At 36.6% G+C, this 18267-nt stretch overlaps 1 protein-coding gene across 10 annotated transcripts in view; it reads right to left on the bottom strand.

Moving 5' to 3' along the window:
- Nucleotides 1-18267, bottom strand: part of SLC4A4 (solute carrier family 4 member 4) — a 399538-nt gene that overhangs the window by 52367 nt on the left and 328904 nt on the right. For all 10 annotated transcript variants that reach the window (XM_036021813.1, XM_036021819.1, XM_028505445.2 and 7 more), the window contains 2 exons: nucleotides 8817-8887; nucleotides 1589-1780 (listed from right to left, as the gene is read on the bottom strand). In XM_036021813.1, coding sequence (XP_035877706.1) covers nucleotides 1589-1780; nucleotides 8817-8887 — 263 coding nt within the window. The remainder of the gene's footprint in view (nucleotides 1-1588; nucleotides 1781-8816; nucleotides 8888-18267) is intronic.

Below are 18267 nucleotides of genomic sequence, written 5' to 3'. Positions count from 1 at the left end.
GAGGATGCTTGTGTGTGTGTGTGTGTGTGTGTGTGTGCGCGCGCACGTGTGCAAACTGTGGGCTACATTGAGAATGGCTGGGGGCTGAGTTCTGCCTATGGACCACCAGTTCATGATGTCAACTTTAGGCAGACTAAGTTGAACACCTCTTTTCCCTTTTCACTTTGTGGAAATGTTTTCATTTCTTGGTACAGCTAGTTTGAAACATTTTACTGTTGCTTGGATCTGAATGTGTGTACCCCCAAAATCCATATGTTGAAATCCTAACCCCTAAACAAAGTGGTATCAGGAAGTGGAACCTTAGAAGCATGCTTAGGTCGTAAGGATAAAGCCTTTATGAATGGGATTAGGATTCTTACAAAAGAGACCCCAAAGAGATCCCTAGCCCTTTTGCCACATAAGGACACAGGAAAAAGGAGATGGTTATGAAGCAGGAAGAGGGCCCTCACTCAACCATGATGGCTTCTGATCTTGGACTTCTCAGCCTCCAGAACTGTGAGAAATAAGTTTTCATTGTTTATAAACCTCCAAGTCTATGGTATTCTGTTGTAGTGGCTCACACAGACCAAGACAATGACCACCAACCCTCCCCTTTATGTTCAATTTTATAAGAGGAGTAGGTCAAAAAGTCACCTAGGTGAAGGTAACATATTAATCTTATATTTCATTTCCTAGGAGTCAAAAAAAGAAATTTCATCAACTGCTACTCACCTCATTGTGTTTCATTCCTACATGAAACACAAGAGGAATTGTTTCATGAAATTCCAATATGGAGTAGTTCACTGATAAAAATAAGGTATTATCAAGATTACTTAAGAATTATCTACATCCCAAACACTGAGAATTGAACTGTGAAACAAAGGATTATCTTACTTTCATTCTTCAGGTAAAACAAAAACAAAACAAAAAAAAAACCCCCCAAAACCAAAATGCCATTAGCTAAATGTCGATCTCATCTTGTCTCTCAGGGAATCACGGTTCTGACGCTGTGCTCACCCAGGCACATTAATACCAGACAGGATGTCTACAGCACAACTCAGCTCAGCTACTGGTTTTTATACATGTTGGCATTCACCACTGTAGGAAGGGGAGGCTGGCTCAGAGAGCATGTGTGTCTTCCACCAGTACTTGTGTAACAACACAGTTCTACCCCACAGCCTGTAATTCAACCATTAAATTACTCATAGGGATGGCTGATGAGCAAGAAATTCTGTCAAAACTCCTAATTAATATGAAATGAGTTTTTGCTTACATGGTCAAACACTATGGATATAAAAGATATTTTCTTAATTTATGCATTTTTACATAGACTGTGGCCCACCTTTTCATTTTAGTACAGTCAGAATTATGATGGTCAGACTTTATGTCAGAATTATGTAAGCAAAATCCTTGGAAGGTTTTTCAAAGTTGGACTATAATTATTTAAAAAATATGGATGTATATGGGCAAAGACTGAAAAGCAATTTTTTAAATGCCCAAAATTATATCAGAAAAGTTGAATTACAGGTGCCCTTTTCCTTATGTAAAATTGTATTATTGTTGATACAGTGTAAATTCAATGAAAATTATATAAAGCTCAGGTACTCACCGTGGTTGGAAAATAACGACTAGTTTTGAATTTTTTCAGAGCCATTGATGAGGTGTAGGTGCCCAAGAAGAGGATGAAAGACATGAGTGTGATATCAGGAACAAAATCGCAGTTGTTCCCCTCGAGCTTTCCTCCGTATTTCACACACTCTTTCTTCGACAAAAGTGCCCAGTCAAAAGTGGCATTATGGTACTAAAGAAGAAAAACATTAATATTTTTCTAGAGAACACTGACACATCAAAAGCAGCTTTTGATACCCAATGTGCTATACATGGATTACACTAAAAGTTTCTGTAAAACAGTCCAAAGGTAACCATCGCAGGGTGAAACTTGAAAAGGTGCTAATGGAATAACAGGTAAGGGGGCCCAGCCAGCAGTCATTGAAAAAACAATGGGAATGATGCAATCTGTTACCTGGTTTGAGCTACAGCCCTACCTTACAATCACTCATTTGTTCAACAGAAACAAACCACAGAGTCCTTTCCCGTCAACCTTCCTAAGAATAAACTGAGACACAATAATATCCTTAGCCTCAAAACATGAGACTCTCTGAAACACCTCTGTTGTTCCAAAGTACTTACTGTTGTAGTGAGCAGCTCCTTATGCTTCAAGCTGATGAGCCATGGTTGATGCTCTAAAAAGTTATATTAAGTTCACTACTCACTTACCCAGCATTTTCATAAACAAGCTGTTTCTTTTCTAAATAACTAGAGTTAGTGATTTAGGGAATTGAACTATAAAATGTTGATGGTCCCTGTTTTTTCAATTGCATATCCTACTAAAATACAGCTTTTTCCTTGTCGACTCCAGGTCTGCATCATGAGCATTTGCTATCAGAACATGCTGTACTGGGCTGTGGAGGTGAGCATAGGATATCTATCCACCCAGCCCTGTGTTACACCGCCTCAAGCTCATAGGTCCGTGGCATGTTGTCTGTAATGTACCTCTCAATAGCAGCCCATTCCTGTTCTTATTTTGTTTCCACTATGCAGGAGAACCCTTTTGCTAACGTTGTAAATAAAGCCCTCCTCCAGCTCCTCTTGAGTTTTAGCTGCCATCAGTTCACAGCTCCCTCCTTCTCTAGAGAACTGCCTTCAGCCTCAGAAGAGTGACTTTGCCTGGAGTGTTATGCCCTGGCAGCCAATTACTAACCAATAGTAACTGGGAGTGCTATTGACTGAATATTTGGGCTCCCCTAAGATTCACATTGAAACCTAATTCCCTAGGTTATGGTATTTAGAGATGGAACCTTTTGGGGATGATTAGGTCATGAAGGTGGAGCCTTTTCATGAATGGAATTAGAGTCCTTACATTATAAAAGGGACCCCAGAGAGCTCCTGTGCCCCTTATATTGTTATTGGTCAACACAGTGAAAAGAAGTCTGTCTGTGAACTAGGAAGCAGGTCCTCATCAGATACTGAATCTGCTGATGCCATGATGTTGGACTTCACCTTGGGCCCAGGGCTAATGGGTATAGCATATGCTTGCTTACAGAAGAGTTATTTGAGAATACTTTGCAAATAAATGTGGAAAGGTAAATTTCTCCTGTCAAGTTCTACTTCAAACAAAATGCATCATCAATACCCTTTACTATTCAATGAATTCTCATGATATATTGACATGAGTCATAAAAGATCATACATATAAAAGAAGACTCTCTGACCAGAAAGAGTTCTATATTTTTATAGAGCTCAATATGTGAAGTGCTCACACCATTTTTTACAATTAAAAAAACTCTAAATCATGCCCTGAAATATTTTGTTCTATATTAGCTTCAACTTGCAAACAGCTGAGTTGCATAACTGTGCTTTTATCAAACTCTGCTTGTGAGAGGTGACTATGTCTCATTTTGTTTTTCAGTTTCTGCATAATGATGTTTTTAGCAAAATACATTTAAAGTTTAGTGGTCATAATAGGTTACAGATTTCTTTGTTTTAAAATCAGAAAACTTTACCATAATTTCAGCTCAGCTCTTTGATATCAACAGAATGCTTTTTTTGTAACTAGAGTGCCCAAAGAGGTTAAGCTGCATTAAAACAATCCCAACAGGAAGTTTTATTGTTTTTCTTGCAGGGATTCCGGTGAAATGAAAACTATACAGATGGATATAAAATGATAGCGATGTTTTGTTGCTACATACAATGCTTCATTCACTTACTTACTCTAAACTCACTGAATGCTTGCCATGTGGAGAAACTGGTAGTGAGTGGACCAGGAGGGTCAAAGCAGATTATGTTCATGTGTAGTGAGAAAAAAACATGTAAAGTAAATGGGACCAAGTTCCCCAGGATCTTAACTGATGTCAACCTCATAACAAAAGAGATTTTAGTCTATTTTTCTGGAGACCTAGTTTATACTGAATGGGTTTGTTTCTAACTCTTAAAAGTAGAATGTATACTAAAAGATTAATTTTAAAATCTAAAATACTATAGCATCCTCTCCAAACACAAAGTTGGGGAAATATGAGAAAGGATGGGCAAAATGTTGACAGTCTTTGAGGCTAGGTGATATGTATATGGTGTTCATGTGCTATTGCATGTTTTCAATTTTCTGCAATATTTTAGAAAGTAGGAACATGCAATCTTCAAGGACACTTAAGGACTGGTTTTTGCACTTGACTTTCTCAGTGAGAGAAAATTACAAGGATGCTATGCACGAGAAGATAAATATGACATTCCATTTCCTATTAAGATGAATACTAACTCCTAGAATTGCCTTGAAGGTATATCAAATCAAAGCATTTTTGCTTTTGTGTCTGACTGCCAAGAAGATTATATGAGACTGTAATACTTCCTAGCCCCATGATTAACAGCTTCTCCATGCTTCTCCATATATATATGCTTCAGTGGCAATATAATAAGCAAAAAAAAATAAAAATAAATAAAAATTAAAAATTCTACATTGCTCTTTTTGAGTATAGACTGGTAAAATGTGTGCCTTTTTAAATATTTATAAATGAAGGTAACGATAGAAAAAAAGTCTCAAGATTAAATAGTACATGTACTCATTAGGGTTTTTCTCTGCAGTGGGTGAGTCAGATTTGCAGTAATCTGAAATTTTACTTTATGATGGACAGAATGCATTTGAGCTGCACTTGTCTGTATATATGTATTATTGCAAGATATCAAAAGTAATTAGCTAAAATATAGAAAGTTGCAGGAGGCCGTCACTCCCAAGCTAACAGCCAAAGCAAGCTGGATAAGCCAGAAAATCATAGTTTAAAGAATCTACCAGAGATGAAGATGCAAAGGAACCTAAAAAAATTCCAAAATGTTACAAGTTCTTCATAGGCTGCCTCACCCTAGCAAAGTAGCAGGTGAAGAATAAATCAACTGTAGATGGAGGTAAGGAGAAATAAGCCAATCTTTAATGATTTTTTAATAGTTGCATGTAGTAATGATGAGAACTCTGAGGAGCCTTAGGCATAGATGGAGCCTTGCACCCACCTACCAAACTTTCTCACAGTCTTTGCCAAGTGTCCAGGTAGCATATACAAGGCTGGAAGTCAGACAGGATTGCTGCAGGAAATCCCCCCTTAGACACAGAGTCTCCACCAAATTCAAGAAAGCCACTTTTCTAAGATGGGAGACTTCGAGGCATCCGAGCATTTTGACTGCAGAGGACTAAGGCATCTATCTGTCTGACCTCTGAGGGTTGGAGGCAGAGCACTTGGGCAAGGAAAGATCTCCCAAGGCTCAGAAAGCTGGGGCATAAAACAAGATCTAGAGCATTCCATGGGATATTCTGAGATGAGGGGAATATTCCTGATCTTGTTTTGGATCGTGGTTACAGGAGTGTATAAAATTGTCAAAATGCATTGCAATGAACATAAGAACTGTACATTTTAAGACTTGCCTCCAATTAATAAAAAACACCACCAAAAAAGGAATCTAACATGAAAACCAAATACTAACTGATCCATTCAATCACCTCCTCAGAAGAGACAGGCCTTAGATTTTGAAATCTGGTCTCTCCCTGTGAGAGCTGCTCAGCGGAAGCCAAGAGATTGTAATGCTTATTGGTTAGATACACAATGTGGATAAACTATGGTGGGTCTCAAAGTTTTAGAGGGACCTTTTAAAGAATTCTGTTTACAAATTGAAGGAATATGCCAAAGGAGATATCTATGGGAAAACTGATGAAGGTGAGAAGAATTAAAGACACAATGATTCCAACAATACATGAAAATAACAGAAAACTTGCCCTTTCTTCTTGAGGGATGGTTATTCTAGAGTTTCAGGCTCTGTCTAAATGTCCTACTGCCCTGATTCTCCTGCTCCTTTCCCCTGAGAGCACACCCCTATCATTGGGAAGAAGAAAGCTTGTCTTCATGCTAATGGAGCTGAAGGGAAAGGCCTGCCTTCCTCGGACAGGGTGTTCTCAGGGCGTTGGGAGAGGAAGTCCCACAGGGTGGTGTGTCATTTTTGCAGCCCCTTCCTTCATGATCTAATTATGGCTAAAATGAAAAGAAGACAATGAAGCGCTGATGGCCATATGTTCTAGGAAAGGTTCAGGGGAGCAGAGCTAGGACAGGGCAGACAGAGGTGTCAGTGGCCCGTCAGAAGCAGGGACTTCCAATTTCTTCTCTCCACCAATCTGAGTTATGGAGGCAGCATGGACTACTGGAGTGATAATAATATCTAAACAGAATAATAACAGTACCTAACAATGATGGAGGGATAAGAATGGGCCAGCCACTATGCTAATTCCTATCTATTTTTTAATTTGACCCTTATACAGGGTGGAATGAAAGTAGGTTTATAGTTGTTTGTATGGAAAAATAATACAATAATTAAAAAATAATAATACAAGAATAAGCCATTTCAAATACTCACAACTATAAACCTACTCTTGCCCCACCCTACAGTATTCCTTGACATGAATGCTATTACTGTGTCCCCATTTACAGATGAGACACTGAGAAGGTTCACAGCCTGTCAAGTAGGGAAGCCTTACATCTGAAACTAGGAATTCTGACACAAGAACTCAGGATCTGTAAGTCTTCCACATGAAGCACTATTATGATTCCCCAAAGAACGGAAATAGGCAAATTTTGGAGTTGGAGAGCTCTAAGTTCAAATCCTGGTTTCACCATATACTGGTGCTATGGCCTTTGGAAGGTCAGTTAACCTTCCTAAGCCTCTGTTTCATCTATAAAATACAAATAACATAAATAGCTCACTAAGTTATTGTGAGGATTATAGACAATTAATGTAAAGAGTCTAGTCCCTAGTAGGTACTCAATAAATGGTGGTTATTACTGATGATAATAAATCATATTACATCTTTAGTAGTCATTTCTAGATCATCAACCTATGTATTGTCTGTGTGTATATGTGTGTGTGTGTGTGTGTGTGCAAAGTATATATAAGGAATTGATACAGATAGAAAAGGAGAAATGAAAAAACAACAAAAGTTCCCTCTCATAATTAAATACACATAGGTATATTTTTCCTAATTTTTTCCTCTGAACGTAGCAACTTAACATTTTAATGAAGATATGCAGTTGATACGGACGTGGGGAGACTGCTGCCCTAGAGTGCTGAGCATCCATAGGAACTGACGGAATGAACACTTCGATGTGCAAACACTGAAGCACCAATATCACAAGTCTTGGAACCACCCAGACTTCACTTGAAATCTTTGTTCTACCAATTTATGGCTATGTGACCTAGAGCAAGAAAGGTGTCTTATCTTCTGGAACTTCAGTTTTTCTCATCTATAAAATGGAGACAGTTATGCTTGGTAGTTTGCATTAATGACTGTAATACATATTAAGGTTTACAATCATTACAAGATGTAAAACACCTTGTCTCTAATAGATGCTATATAAATGGCATTAATTATAATCATCATGGTGCCTTTATATCCTCTACCATAGTCACAGCAGAAGTCAGCCACAACTTCCTTTTGTTTTCCATGAATCTTATACTGGCATCTTACTATATTTACTATATATCAATTACTGAAGACTCTCCAGGTCTTGCCCAAAGATGGCTTAAAAATTCATTAATTTTAAAGCTTTCTTTGATTAGTTTCAAAAAACAAACAAATTAGAAACAATCTCTTGTTAAATCAGTGGGAGTTTTTTATTAATTTTTACTTCAAATTAACTTACAGTTTTAATTACATATATTTTTAAATTTTTGTGATATTTTAATTACAATTCTTTAAAATCTAGAAGAAAGTATTTTTCTCCATATTTTAATCAAGTCCTTTAATCAGGACAATAAGCTAGCTGGCTCAAAGACTAAAAACTGAACTCTTTTTTCAATGTGGCTTTTAAAAGATATATGCATATTCTTTCACATACATCCATACACTTACACACGCAAATATTCAAGAAATAAAGACAAAAAAATTGGGGAAAGTCAGAGAAAGTTTTTTTAAAGTTAAAAGAGCCATGGAATATGAAAACAAGAGAGAAACAGGGTCAAATGAGAACAGTCCAGGAAAACACATCATCTTTGAAAGGGAAGTTGTGTATAATGTCTGCAGAAGCGTTCCGGTGTCCTGAGAGAGGGGCCCTCTATCAATGCAAGGTATTATGGTTTCTGTCTCTCTAAGTGAGAGACTGATATTCTTTGGTAGGAGTCCATATCCAATGTAGAAGAAACACAATTGGAAGTCTGAAAGAGCACTTTCCTTTTTCTCCAACACAAAAGTCTCCTTCCAGTGTGTGACCTTCCATGCAAAACAGCTCATTTTTAAAGCTTAGTTCAAGTCTCTTAAAGATCCTTGGTTACTTGCCATGGGAAAGGAGATCATGTGACACAGGCACGGTTTTCCCTAAGTGGCAGGAGAAATGTCCTGCCACAATTGCCCTTAGTGAAGAGAACACAGCACCATTTGGTAGTCAGAGGAATTCTTAATCGTACTAGCAACAGAGAGAGGGCACCAGGCTCTCATTGCTTGGCTTCCTGCACTCTTTCTTGCAAAAGAATATTTCAAGGTGACAATTAATGGGACAGAGCACTTAAATTCCTAGGCAGGTTTAAAAAGCATGTGGTAGGAGTAAAGAATCATGTCAATTTAAAAAGCAAAAGAAAAAACAGCCACCTAGTGCAAGGAAAGTGGTATTTCTGTCCTTCCACTATCACCAATTATTAAACATGGATTTGGGCTAGGATTGCTGAATGGTGGGAGATGCCCTATTATGAACATAATAATTAGAGCATACAATATGCACGCATGCACGTGGTTCAAAATACTACCATAAGTCACTTACCATATCAGTAGAAGACGTACTTGGCAAGTCCTCTGGACCCAATGTGGTATCATTAGATATTGAGATATTAACTGTAAGATAAAGACAATTTTCACTATTAAAAAAAGATTAAAATAACCAAAGTGCTTAACTGGTAATCTAAAGAAGCAGGGCTAGGCATTAAAAATGTCTTTAATAACAACATACGTGCACAGTTCATTTATCTTTAGTATAACTATATTCACCTTTCACCTAGATAAAATGCTGGTAACCAAGAATTTGGACGTATCTGTCGTGCTCTAATATGATAAAAGACAATGGAAAATATTTAATGGGGTGATATTAAAATTTATTTGTTTCAGGCTTCATATTTTGCCTGGTGGAAGAAATAGCTGTTACTAAGTGATTAAGTTAATGACTGGTTTCATATAGAGTTAAATCTCACAAACTGAAGTTTTACTAAGTAAGAATCCATCAATTTAAAATTTTTAGAAATTTGGACTGTATGAGAAATTATATCTTTGCAAAATGTATGAAAACAATAATTAGTACTAAATAAATAAGTTATATAAATATAATTGAGATCAATATTTAACTTTAAAAATTATTTCATATAATTTGATATCACTTATAGATTTCACTTGCAGAAGAACCAATTTTGTTTATTAAACCAACTCTCCTCTTGGAAGTATTTCATTTTTTCTACTTATAAGTCTAAAATTAAAATGTAATATTTAAAAAGTATTCTATAATTAAAACATTTTTCTTTATCAGATGAGCCTTTTTCCTAATATGTAAAGCTTTTTTTATTTTTTAAAGATTTTTTATTATTATTTTTATTCATTTTTAGAGAGGGAAGGGAGGTAGATAGAGAGAAACATCAATGTGTGGTTGCTGGGGGTCATGGCCTGCAACCCAGGCATGTACCCTGACTGGGAATCGAACCTGCGACACTTTGGTTCACAGCCTGAGCTCAATCCACTGAGCTACGCCAGTCAGGGCTCTAATATGTAAAGCTCTATGCATAAAATAAATTGTTACTCAGAAAATCCCTAATTATGGAGATACTGTGAGTGAACACTCATCAGGTTTTGAGTGAATATCCAAATTGCTAATTATTGCTTGGTCCTTAAGCACCACCCCCTCCTCAAGGTCCTAGCCTACCCTTTCAGCTTGCCATGGTTTAGATCTCGCCTACATGAACTTCTAAGAAGAACCAAATAGATTTATGTTCTAAATTTTAGAGCATAAGATCCATCAGGGAAGAATGAAAGGAAAATGTCTTGTTCACTGCTTTTCCCTAGAATCTGCCCAGTTTGGCATTTAACTAACAGGGACTTGAAAATAGTTGTTTATTGTCCAATCTTTAAAAAGAAGGAGATCCTGCCATTTACAACAACGTGGAGAAACATGAAGCACACTCTGTTAAGTAAAATAAGCCAGACAAAGACAAATGCTGCATGCATCACTTGTAGGTAGAATCTAAAAAAAGAAAAAAGAAGTCTAACTCATAAAAATAGAATATAATGGTGGTTGCCAAGGACTGGGGGTGGGGAAAATAAGGTGGGGTTGGTAAAGGGTAAAAACTGTCAGCTATAAGATGAATAAGGTCTATGTAAAACATGGTGACTATAATTAATAACACTGTATTCCATAATTAAAATTTCTTGAGAGTAGAACTTGTGTTCTCACCGAATAAAATAAGTATTTGAGGTAATGGATATGTAAACTAACTCGATGGAAAATCTTTCATGATGTGCATGTACATGAAGTCATCATGTTGTACACTTTAGGAATATTAAAATTTTGTCAATCATACTTCGATAAAGCTGAAAAAATATTTGCTTACTGTCAATAAAAGAAGCTAGAAAAGGGGCCATACAATTTGTAATCACAAATGAATTGGAGCAGATAAAGGCAAACAAAATGAAGTACGGAAAGAAAATAAAAGGGAAGGAAATATTCAGCTTGGATCCTTCTCAGTTTTAGGGTCCATTCTGACCTTTGAAGGCTTTGGAATTGTTGAACTTTCAACCTAAAGCTAGCTGTTGTCAGGGTTTCCCTATTTCCTTTGTAAAACAAGCACGCATGCAAACTGTCTGTTTGCTTATACAATGCTTTCTGTTTCATTTAGGTCATAGAAAGAATCAAAATAGGTTAAAGGATGCTTGGCCTCAAAAATAAAACCAAACATGAATCCATTCCCAAAAGAAAGTGTCAGTAAACTATTATTAACAAAACCTAGATTTTTATTACTATTTTGTCCTAAAAAACTTAGAGTGCACTTCTTACATTATTCCATTTGTTCACTTAAAAACATACAAGATCATATAATAGGTGTACTTTTATACTCTTTTTATATTGGATGGGATTCCAGACATGCTATGCCAGGTTTCTTGCTCAGGATTACGGAGTCAAATGGAAGCAGAGTTGATACCAAAACCTGCTCAGTATTCTTTCTTTTCTTACCTAGTATTTCTAATGATCAAAATCAGATAATTTATGTGGCCAAAGAATTCAAGGTAGGATAGTAGTTGCCAAAGTTAGATGATGTGAAGCTTGACTCTGAGCTAAAATGTCTGACCTGTCTTCATTTGCACGGAAATCGCATCTGTGAAATCACAGGCACTGTTTGAATGGTGTCTGGGAAGCTGCTCTTCCTGAGCTAGATAATTTTAATGCAATATTATGAACTTCTTGTCACAAGACGGCGAAGGTCTTTTTGCAGTATGTTCTTCTGCATAAAGGCAAGGAGTAAGGAGTGAGGGGGGAAGACAGTCAATGCTCCTTTTTTTGTGAAATGAATGACAGATAATAAAGGTCATGAGTAAACTAAAGTAGGATTCAAATATGAACTGTTATTAACTACTGTTAAGTTTTGCATGTGTGTCCATTCTTCTCATAAAATTCCTTCTTTTTAGTTTTCCTCGGAGACAAGCTATTAAAACACGCTGGCTCTCAAAATACCAAAAGACCAGTATCAAAAGAATGGTAGAAAGTATAAACTTTATACATTTATTTTAATAAGTAGCTGCTTAAAGAGAAAGGCTTCAAAATAAATATATAAACAAGCACTTCTATAAATATATATTGGCAGAATATTGTAGAGTCCATAAATAAGATTAAAAGTTAATTCATTTAAGCTCACAGAAGAAAAAAATGATTAATTCCAATTGGGAGCTTGGTCTACAAGAGACATTGGTCACTATTTGTATCTAGACACATATAATGCAAATATTTTGGCAACCAACTGCAGAATGGTTGTTTATATAGAATTTGCAATATCCTTAATTAGGATTCTGGAAAGGTCAAATGGAAAATCCAAAACACACTGCACTCTGTCTGCACTATTTGCTAAGCACTATGGCTTAAGAAGCAAAGAAACCCTTTGCCCTAAGAGTCTGGCTTATTTAGAATTAGCCAATTGCTACTGGGACAGTCTGTGTCCCATACTTGGTTTCAGGGAGTTTCCGCAGATTGATCATCTTATGTTACTTGGATTTTCACTTCTTGATCCTCCTTCCCATGTATCAAATTCTAGCTGATCCTCTGCATCAGGGGAATGAACATGGTCAGTAACAGACATTTAAAAATGTGTCTGGGAGTTTTCAGTCTTCAGCTGGCTTTTCCTTCGTTATGTTTAATGAGAGATCTAGAGAAAGAACAGGCTGCAGGAGCTATGCGTGCACATAGCCATGTGTCCTTGTTAGTACACCTCCTGCAGAGGGACTATCAATCACACTATTTAAGGTTGTCCTTTATCTTCTAGTAACCTGGCAGCCGGAACTACCCCATGACTCCTCTGCTTTAAACATTTGCAAGAAGTGTACCATCAGGAATACACACAATCGCTCACTTGAGACCTCGAGGTCAAGTATGAGCAACCATTTGCCACTGAGGCAGACCTGTCACCTTTAACCACACTACCACATCACACTGGAAACACAGGGTCCTCACACTCCCTCGCCACATGATCTTGAGGAAGTTACTTCTCGACAATAAGTCCGATGTTTGTGAAAACTGGATTTGAAACCATCTACCTCATAAGGTTACTGTGTGCATTAAATAAAACAATGCAGGCAAAACTGTTAGCACAGTGTCCAATATCAGGTAAAGCTAAATAGATGGTCGCTAAGTTTATTACTAGCTTCACAACTTTGAGAAAGTGGAAATTTATCCGCTGGAAGGAATGTCAGCTAACTCACAAGGTTATGTGATGTCTAAATACATATATATTATAATGTTATATATTAAAATATAGTTTACTAAAATCTCCTAGTAAAATGTCTGATTTTTGGATGATGCTTAGTCAATGTTAGCCAAATCTGAATCTATACCCTCAACATAGCTTGCGGGGTTACAATAATGTGAAACTGACTAACCTGCTCTGAATCAGAATAAATTTAAGAGTATTCTTCATGATATTAAAACTCTAATGTTTTATTCCATTATACTAAAGCGATATCTTTAGGAATTTGAGCAACTAGAAAATAGATGCAGAGTAAAATTGAATAAGGTTCTTGCCTACCTGGTCATATCAGATTTATTTAAGGGCCCTGGAAAACTTGAGCATACAAGTGCCTCTTGATAAAGTCAAATATTTATACTTCAAATTTCTGGATAAATAAATGGGCAAAATGGATTTTGTAGGGATGACAAGGTGAATGAGGAAAACTTTGAAAGTAGTAACTCTTGGAAAAATACTTGCTAATATTTCAGCCTTTAATCTTAAAACAAAATTAACAGCAAAATTTTCCTCACTTTTCTTGTTATTACTTTTTTTGTTTTCCAAGTTTTTTTTCCAAGTCTGATGCTTGAGATTTTCACTGTAAGTAGGCAAGTTCAGGTTATGACCTTTTTCCCTCCATGGACACTTTCCGCATGCTCACTCTGGACTGCACTGGAAGTTAAAGAGCTGAGCTGCTATCCATGATTAAGCTGGATGTATTTAGCCACTATTCTCACAAAAGGTCATACCCACTCATCCTTAAGAATGTGTAGAGACATTTTTCAGAGGTATATTGCTAAAATCTGTGTTTTATACACACCCAATGCTATAGAAATTCCAGGTCTGGTTATTATTCAAATTCATTGCTTCTCCTTTTCTCATTCCTGAAAGCATTATATAGAAACTGCTAAAAGATAGGTTAGGACAGTAAAAGGAAACTAAAATGATGGCTCATTCAGATATCTCTCGTTTTCTTAAAAGACCACGTTACCATGAATGATAACACATCAGCTGTGCTGGTAAAGCATCCTTGCAAACACAGCCTGAGTAATGTTATACCAGAGGGCCTTGTACTTCCTGTTTAACCATTAGTCTATGACTTAAACCTACTTTATAATCTAAAGAGGGAATGACAATGAAAAAATTGCACAGAATAAGATGCAGGTCACAGAAGATAAGTTAGGATTATCCTTTACTTCCTAATTTTCTTTTAATGGGCTTTCTAATTATGAAATATATAATATGGGACCACAGGAGACATGGTCCAGCAATTTTTAATGGTTTTCACATCTTGGTGGATAGCATTTATTAAGATAATAGAACATTTATATAGAAAGAAATGGTAATGAAATTCTACTCAGTGACAACCATCTTAGAGCATCTGGAAGCCTCCTCAGGCTGTGAATAAAACAGAAGTACAGAAATGAAAGCCATGGCCACTTCCAGTCTTGGTCTTACAGTTTCACACCAGAAAAAGGCAATCTTTTATGTAGAGATACTATAGACAGTGATGCACTCAGTGCCTGAGAAAAGCTTTATTCATCTTACTCAGTCATCCATTATTAAGCATGTTCTCTCTGGCCTGGAACAGTCAACAGTGAATCAATAAACTATATCCCTTCTGTTAACAATAAAGCTTAGTGTCTATCACCTAGAGGCAATTTTTTCTTGCTTTTCTAATTTGTTTATCATTTTTACCAAGGCTTCTTTCCCTCCAGATACAAAACCAACACCTGGTCAGAATATTTGTTTCAACACTTTCCAAAATATTAACATGCCCTTGAGTGTATAGTCACTGTGACCTTGGCACATTAGGCAGATGAACACAGGTACTAGAATAGAATTTATTTCTAAAGTCTGGGTCAAATGGAAATTTAACCGTGTTCATTCCAAAAGCAATAAACACTATTAAAAAACACTATTACAAATTTTATAATGACCAATATGTGCAGATATGTGTGGGGGTGTATGTGTGGTATGTATTCTACTTCCTTGAAAGTAGCACAATGCTTAAAAAGCAAAGAATTAGATCCTCAGCAAATTTTTGTTGATGGCAGAAGGGGAAGAAAAAAGGGTAGGAGAATGAAAAAAAGAAAGTCCATGACTTATTCCCTATTTACAAAATTCTGACATTTATGTTTTTGAATGAATTAGATGTCACTTAGAAGAACTGAAAATCTTACCTCTAGGACTTTAAATCCTTCTTCTACATGACAATGTGTTGTATAGGTATGTTTGTTATACTCATGTGGTCTTGAGATTCAGTGGAATAGTATTAAGTTTTCTAATTATGATGCACTGAATGCCTTAAGATATTTTCTTTAAATATGACTTGAACATTTTACATTTATCTACAACAGCGTATTAGTTGTTAGGGGCTTTTTTGTTTTGTTTTGTTTTTTTGTAGGCTTCTGGTAGAAGCCTAATTAGTATCTTTCTCTGGGAAAATTTCAGGGGAAAAAAATGTTTGAACCCTGTTCAATGAATATAAACCACTGGGGTATCTTTTGTGGGACAATGAGAAATGGCAGGGGGTGGGGAAGAACAAATTTTTATTCAGTGTTTGTTTGATGCCAAACAATTTTACATATGGTATTCCATTTAATCCTTATGGGAACCTGCAGGAGAAAGTGCATTTGCTAACTCAGCTCACAGATTATAAAACAAAGAAGGTTATTTGGTTATTTCCCTAGCCCAAGGCCACACTGCTAGTTACAGCTGAAATTCAAACTGTTTCTTTTACTCCAAAGCACATATTGTTTACACTTTATCACACTACCAATTTTCCAAATTGGGTTGTTGGTGATGAAATGAATATTGTGGCTTGTCCTTCAATTAGATATTTTCAGTTTTCATTTTTGGCTTTTGAACTTTACCATTTTTTAAGCTTTTATTGATTGATTGATTGATTGACTTACTTACTTACAGAGATGGGAATGGAGGGAGAAAGAGAGAGAGAGAAACTCCAGTGTGTGAGAGAAACATCAGTCAGTTGCCTCAAACCCCCAACCCAGACATGTGCCCTGGCTGGGAACTGAACAGACCTTTCGCTTTGTGAGATGATGCCCAACCAAGCCACACTGGTCAGGGCTGAATGATCTTCTTTCTTATACACGTCTGCTATGAAACCATCAAGACAAAGTGGATAGTATAAAACATCTATTGGCTGTACATTAATTAATAGTTATCCCATTTCTGAGCAAAGGAAATATTAGCACAAAAATCACGTATCCACCTGACTAGTAGGTCAAACTTCATGGCAAATTTTACTTTTAGCACTTGCAACTGAACTTCCTTAGTTCTTCAGTAAATGAGAACCTAGGTAAACAACCTAGGTTACTGAGCAATAGGTAGGGTGAGAAGAAGGAAGAAAAAGGTATATCAAGAAAAGGAAACTCAGACAGATCTAGAGCAGGGGCAGGTCAGGGTTGCACAGCAGGAACTGAGCTTGAATGTAATGCACTTGAATCATCCTGAAACCATCCCCACCCCCCACGGGAAACCAGACCCTGGTGCCAAAAGGTTGGGGACCACTGATCCAGAGGGTATTATGCTAAGTGAAATAAGTCAGGCAGAGAAAAACAAATATGGTTTCACCTATATATGGAGTCTAAAATAAACAAGCAAACAAAACAAAAACTGACTCATAGTAACAGAGACCAAAGGGATAGTTATATGATGGGAGGGATGGGGGATGGGTGAAATGGTCAAAAGGGAAACATAGTCAACTGTGATACATTCACAAGGCGACAAATGATTACCCAACTTAGTGGGGTGATCACATTGTAAGGTATAAAAAATGTCACACCACTACATTGTACCCCTGAAACTAATATAACCAATACAAAATTGTATACTAACTATACTTAAATTAAAAGAAAAAGAAAACTCAGGAACTGATGAAGTTTTAGGGAAGCAAGTGAGAACAAGACAGATCACGCACATGGCTGTGAATAGTTTTCTTAGTGATTAAATGACTCCTGTTTTCTTTCCTGTAAAATCATTTCTGTGTTTGCAGGATCATGACTACATCTGTGCAGTTGCTGGTTCATTGTAACATACTGCCCTAGTGTGGAAAAACAAGCCATTCGCCAGTTTAAATATTATTGACTCATTGATTGAATTCTTTTACTAGGAGTGCATGTTGCGATGAAAGACCAGTTTTTTGTTGTTTTTAGAATACTTACTCTAGCAGTATATGCAGCCGCATTATTCTCTCACTATCATTTTTCAGTTTGTTATCATGAGGTACTATTGGTAGATTTTTTCAGTTTGCTATAAAAACATATTAAGGTTATTGGAGAAATACACACTCATTAATCTTAAGGGGTTTTGTAAAACATGGACTGTCGTGAACATGCAAATAATCATTTGCCTTTTTCCAAACCAGAAACAGATTCCATCTCCATAGGTTTATATAATCCTTGCATTCATGAACATATCTGTCACGAGTGCCATTCATCTGGATGACTCTAAAAATACAGAGTGCAACCAGCAGTCTTATTGCAGAATGGGCCAAGTGCCCAAGAATGTTTGCTCAGAGGGCAGAACGATGAAAACCGGTTCATTTGTTCTATTGTTCACACTTAAAAGATACTCATGAGCCTTAAGTCTTAAGGAATAAAAACAGTAATAATAATGTCAGTTAACATTTAATTATTTATTACACATTAGACACTGTCCTAAGTATTTTCTCTATAATCTCATTTTTTCCCCTTCAAAACAATTAGGTACTACTTTTAACCCATTCTACAGATTATCCGACAAGGCTAAGATACCTCAAGAAAGGGAAGTTGCCGAAAGTCCACACTGCACGCTACCAAGATAGGACTGGGATACTTGATTTTTTTTACATCAAAGCCCTGGACCACTGCCTTACTGACACCAACTGGAAGTAGGAGGAATTGTCAGTTCGTCCAAGACAACCCCTCGCTATTTAGGACTGACTTTTATACAACCTGGGGGAAACAGATCAAAGGAAAAGCTGTCACCCCTTCAGCCAGCACTTGCCCCATCAAATGTCAAATCAGTTCAACCCTCAATATCACTTTTTCAAGAAAACAAAGATCCTTCTTGGAAGGAAAATTACATGTAAAATCTTTTTGTATTTTATATAATGAAAACACATTTAGATATATCTTCCTGGCTTTCATTTTACCTTCTCTGCCAGCACCCAATTAAAACAATGGATGCAAGTTTCCAGTAGCCTCAGGTAGGTCCAGGGCTGACAGTAGGTAGATCTTT

Source organism: Phyllostomus discolor, chromosome 1 (genome assembly GCF_004126475.2).
Source record: "Phyllostomus discolor isolate MPI-MPIP mPhyDis1 chromosome 1, mPhyDis1.pri.v3, whole genome shotgun sequence".
Taxonomy (NCBI): Eukaryota; Metazoa; Chordata; class Mammalia; order Chiroptera; family Phyllostomidae; genus Phyllostomus; species Phyllostomus discolor.
This window is presented reverse-complemented; position numbering and strand designations above follow the sequence as displayed.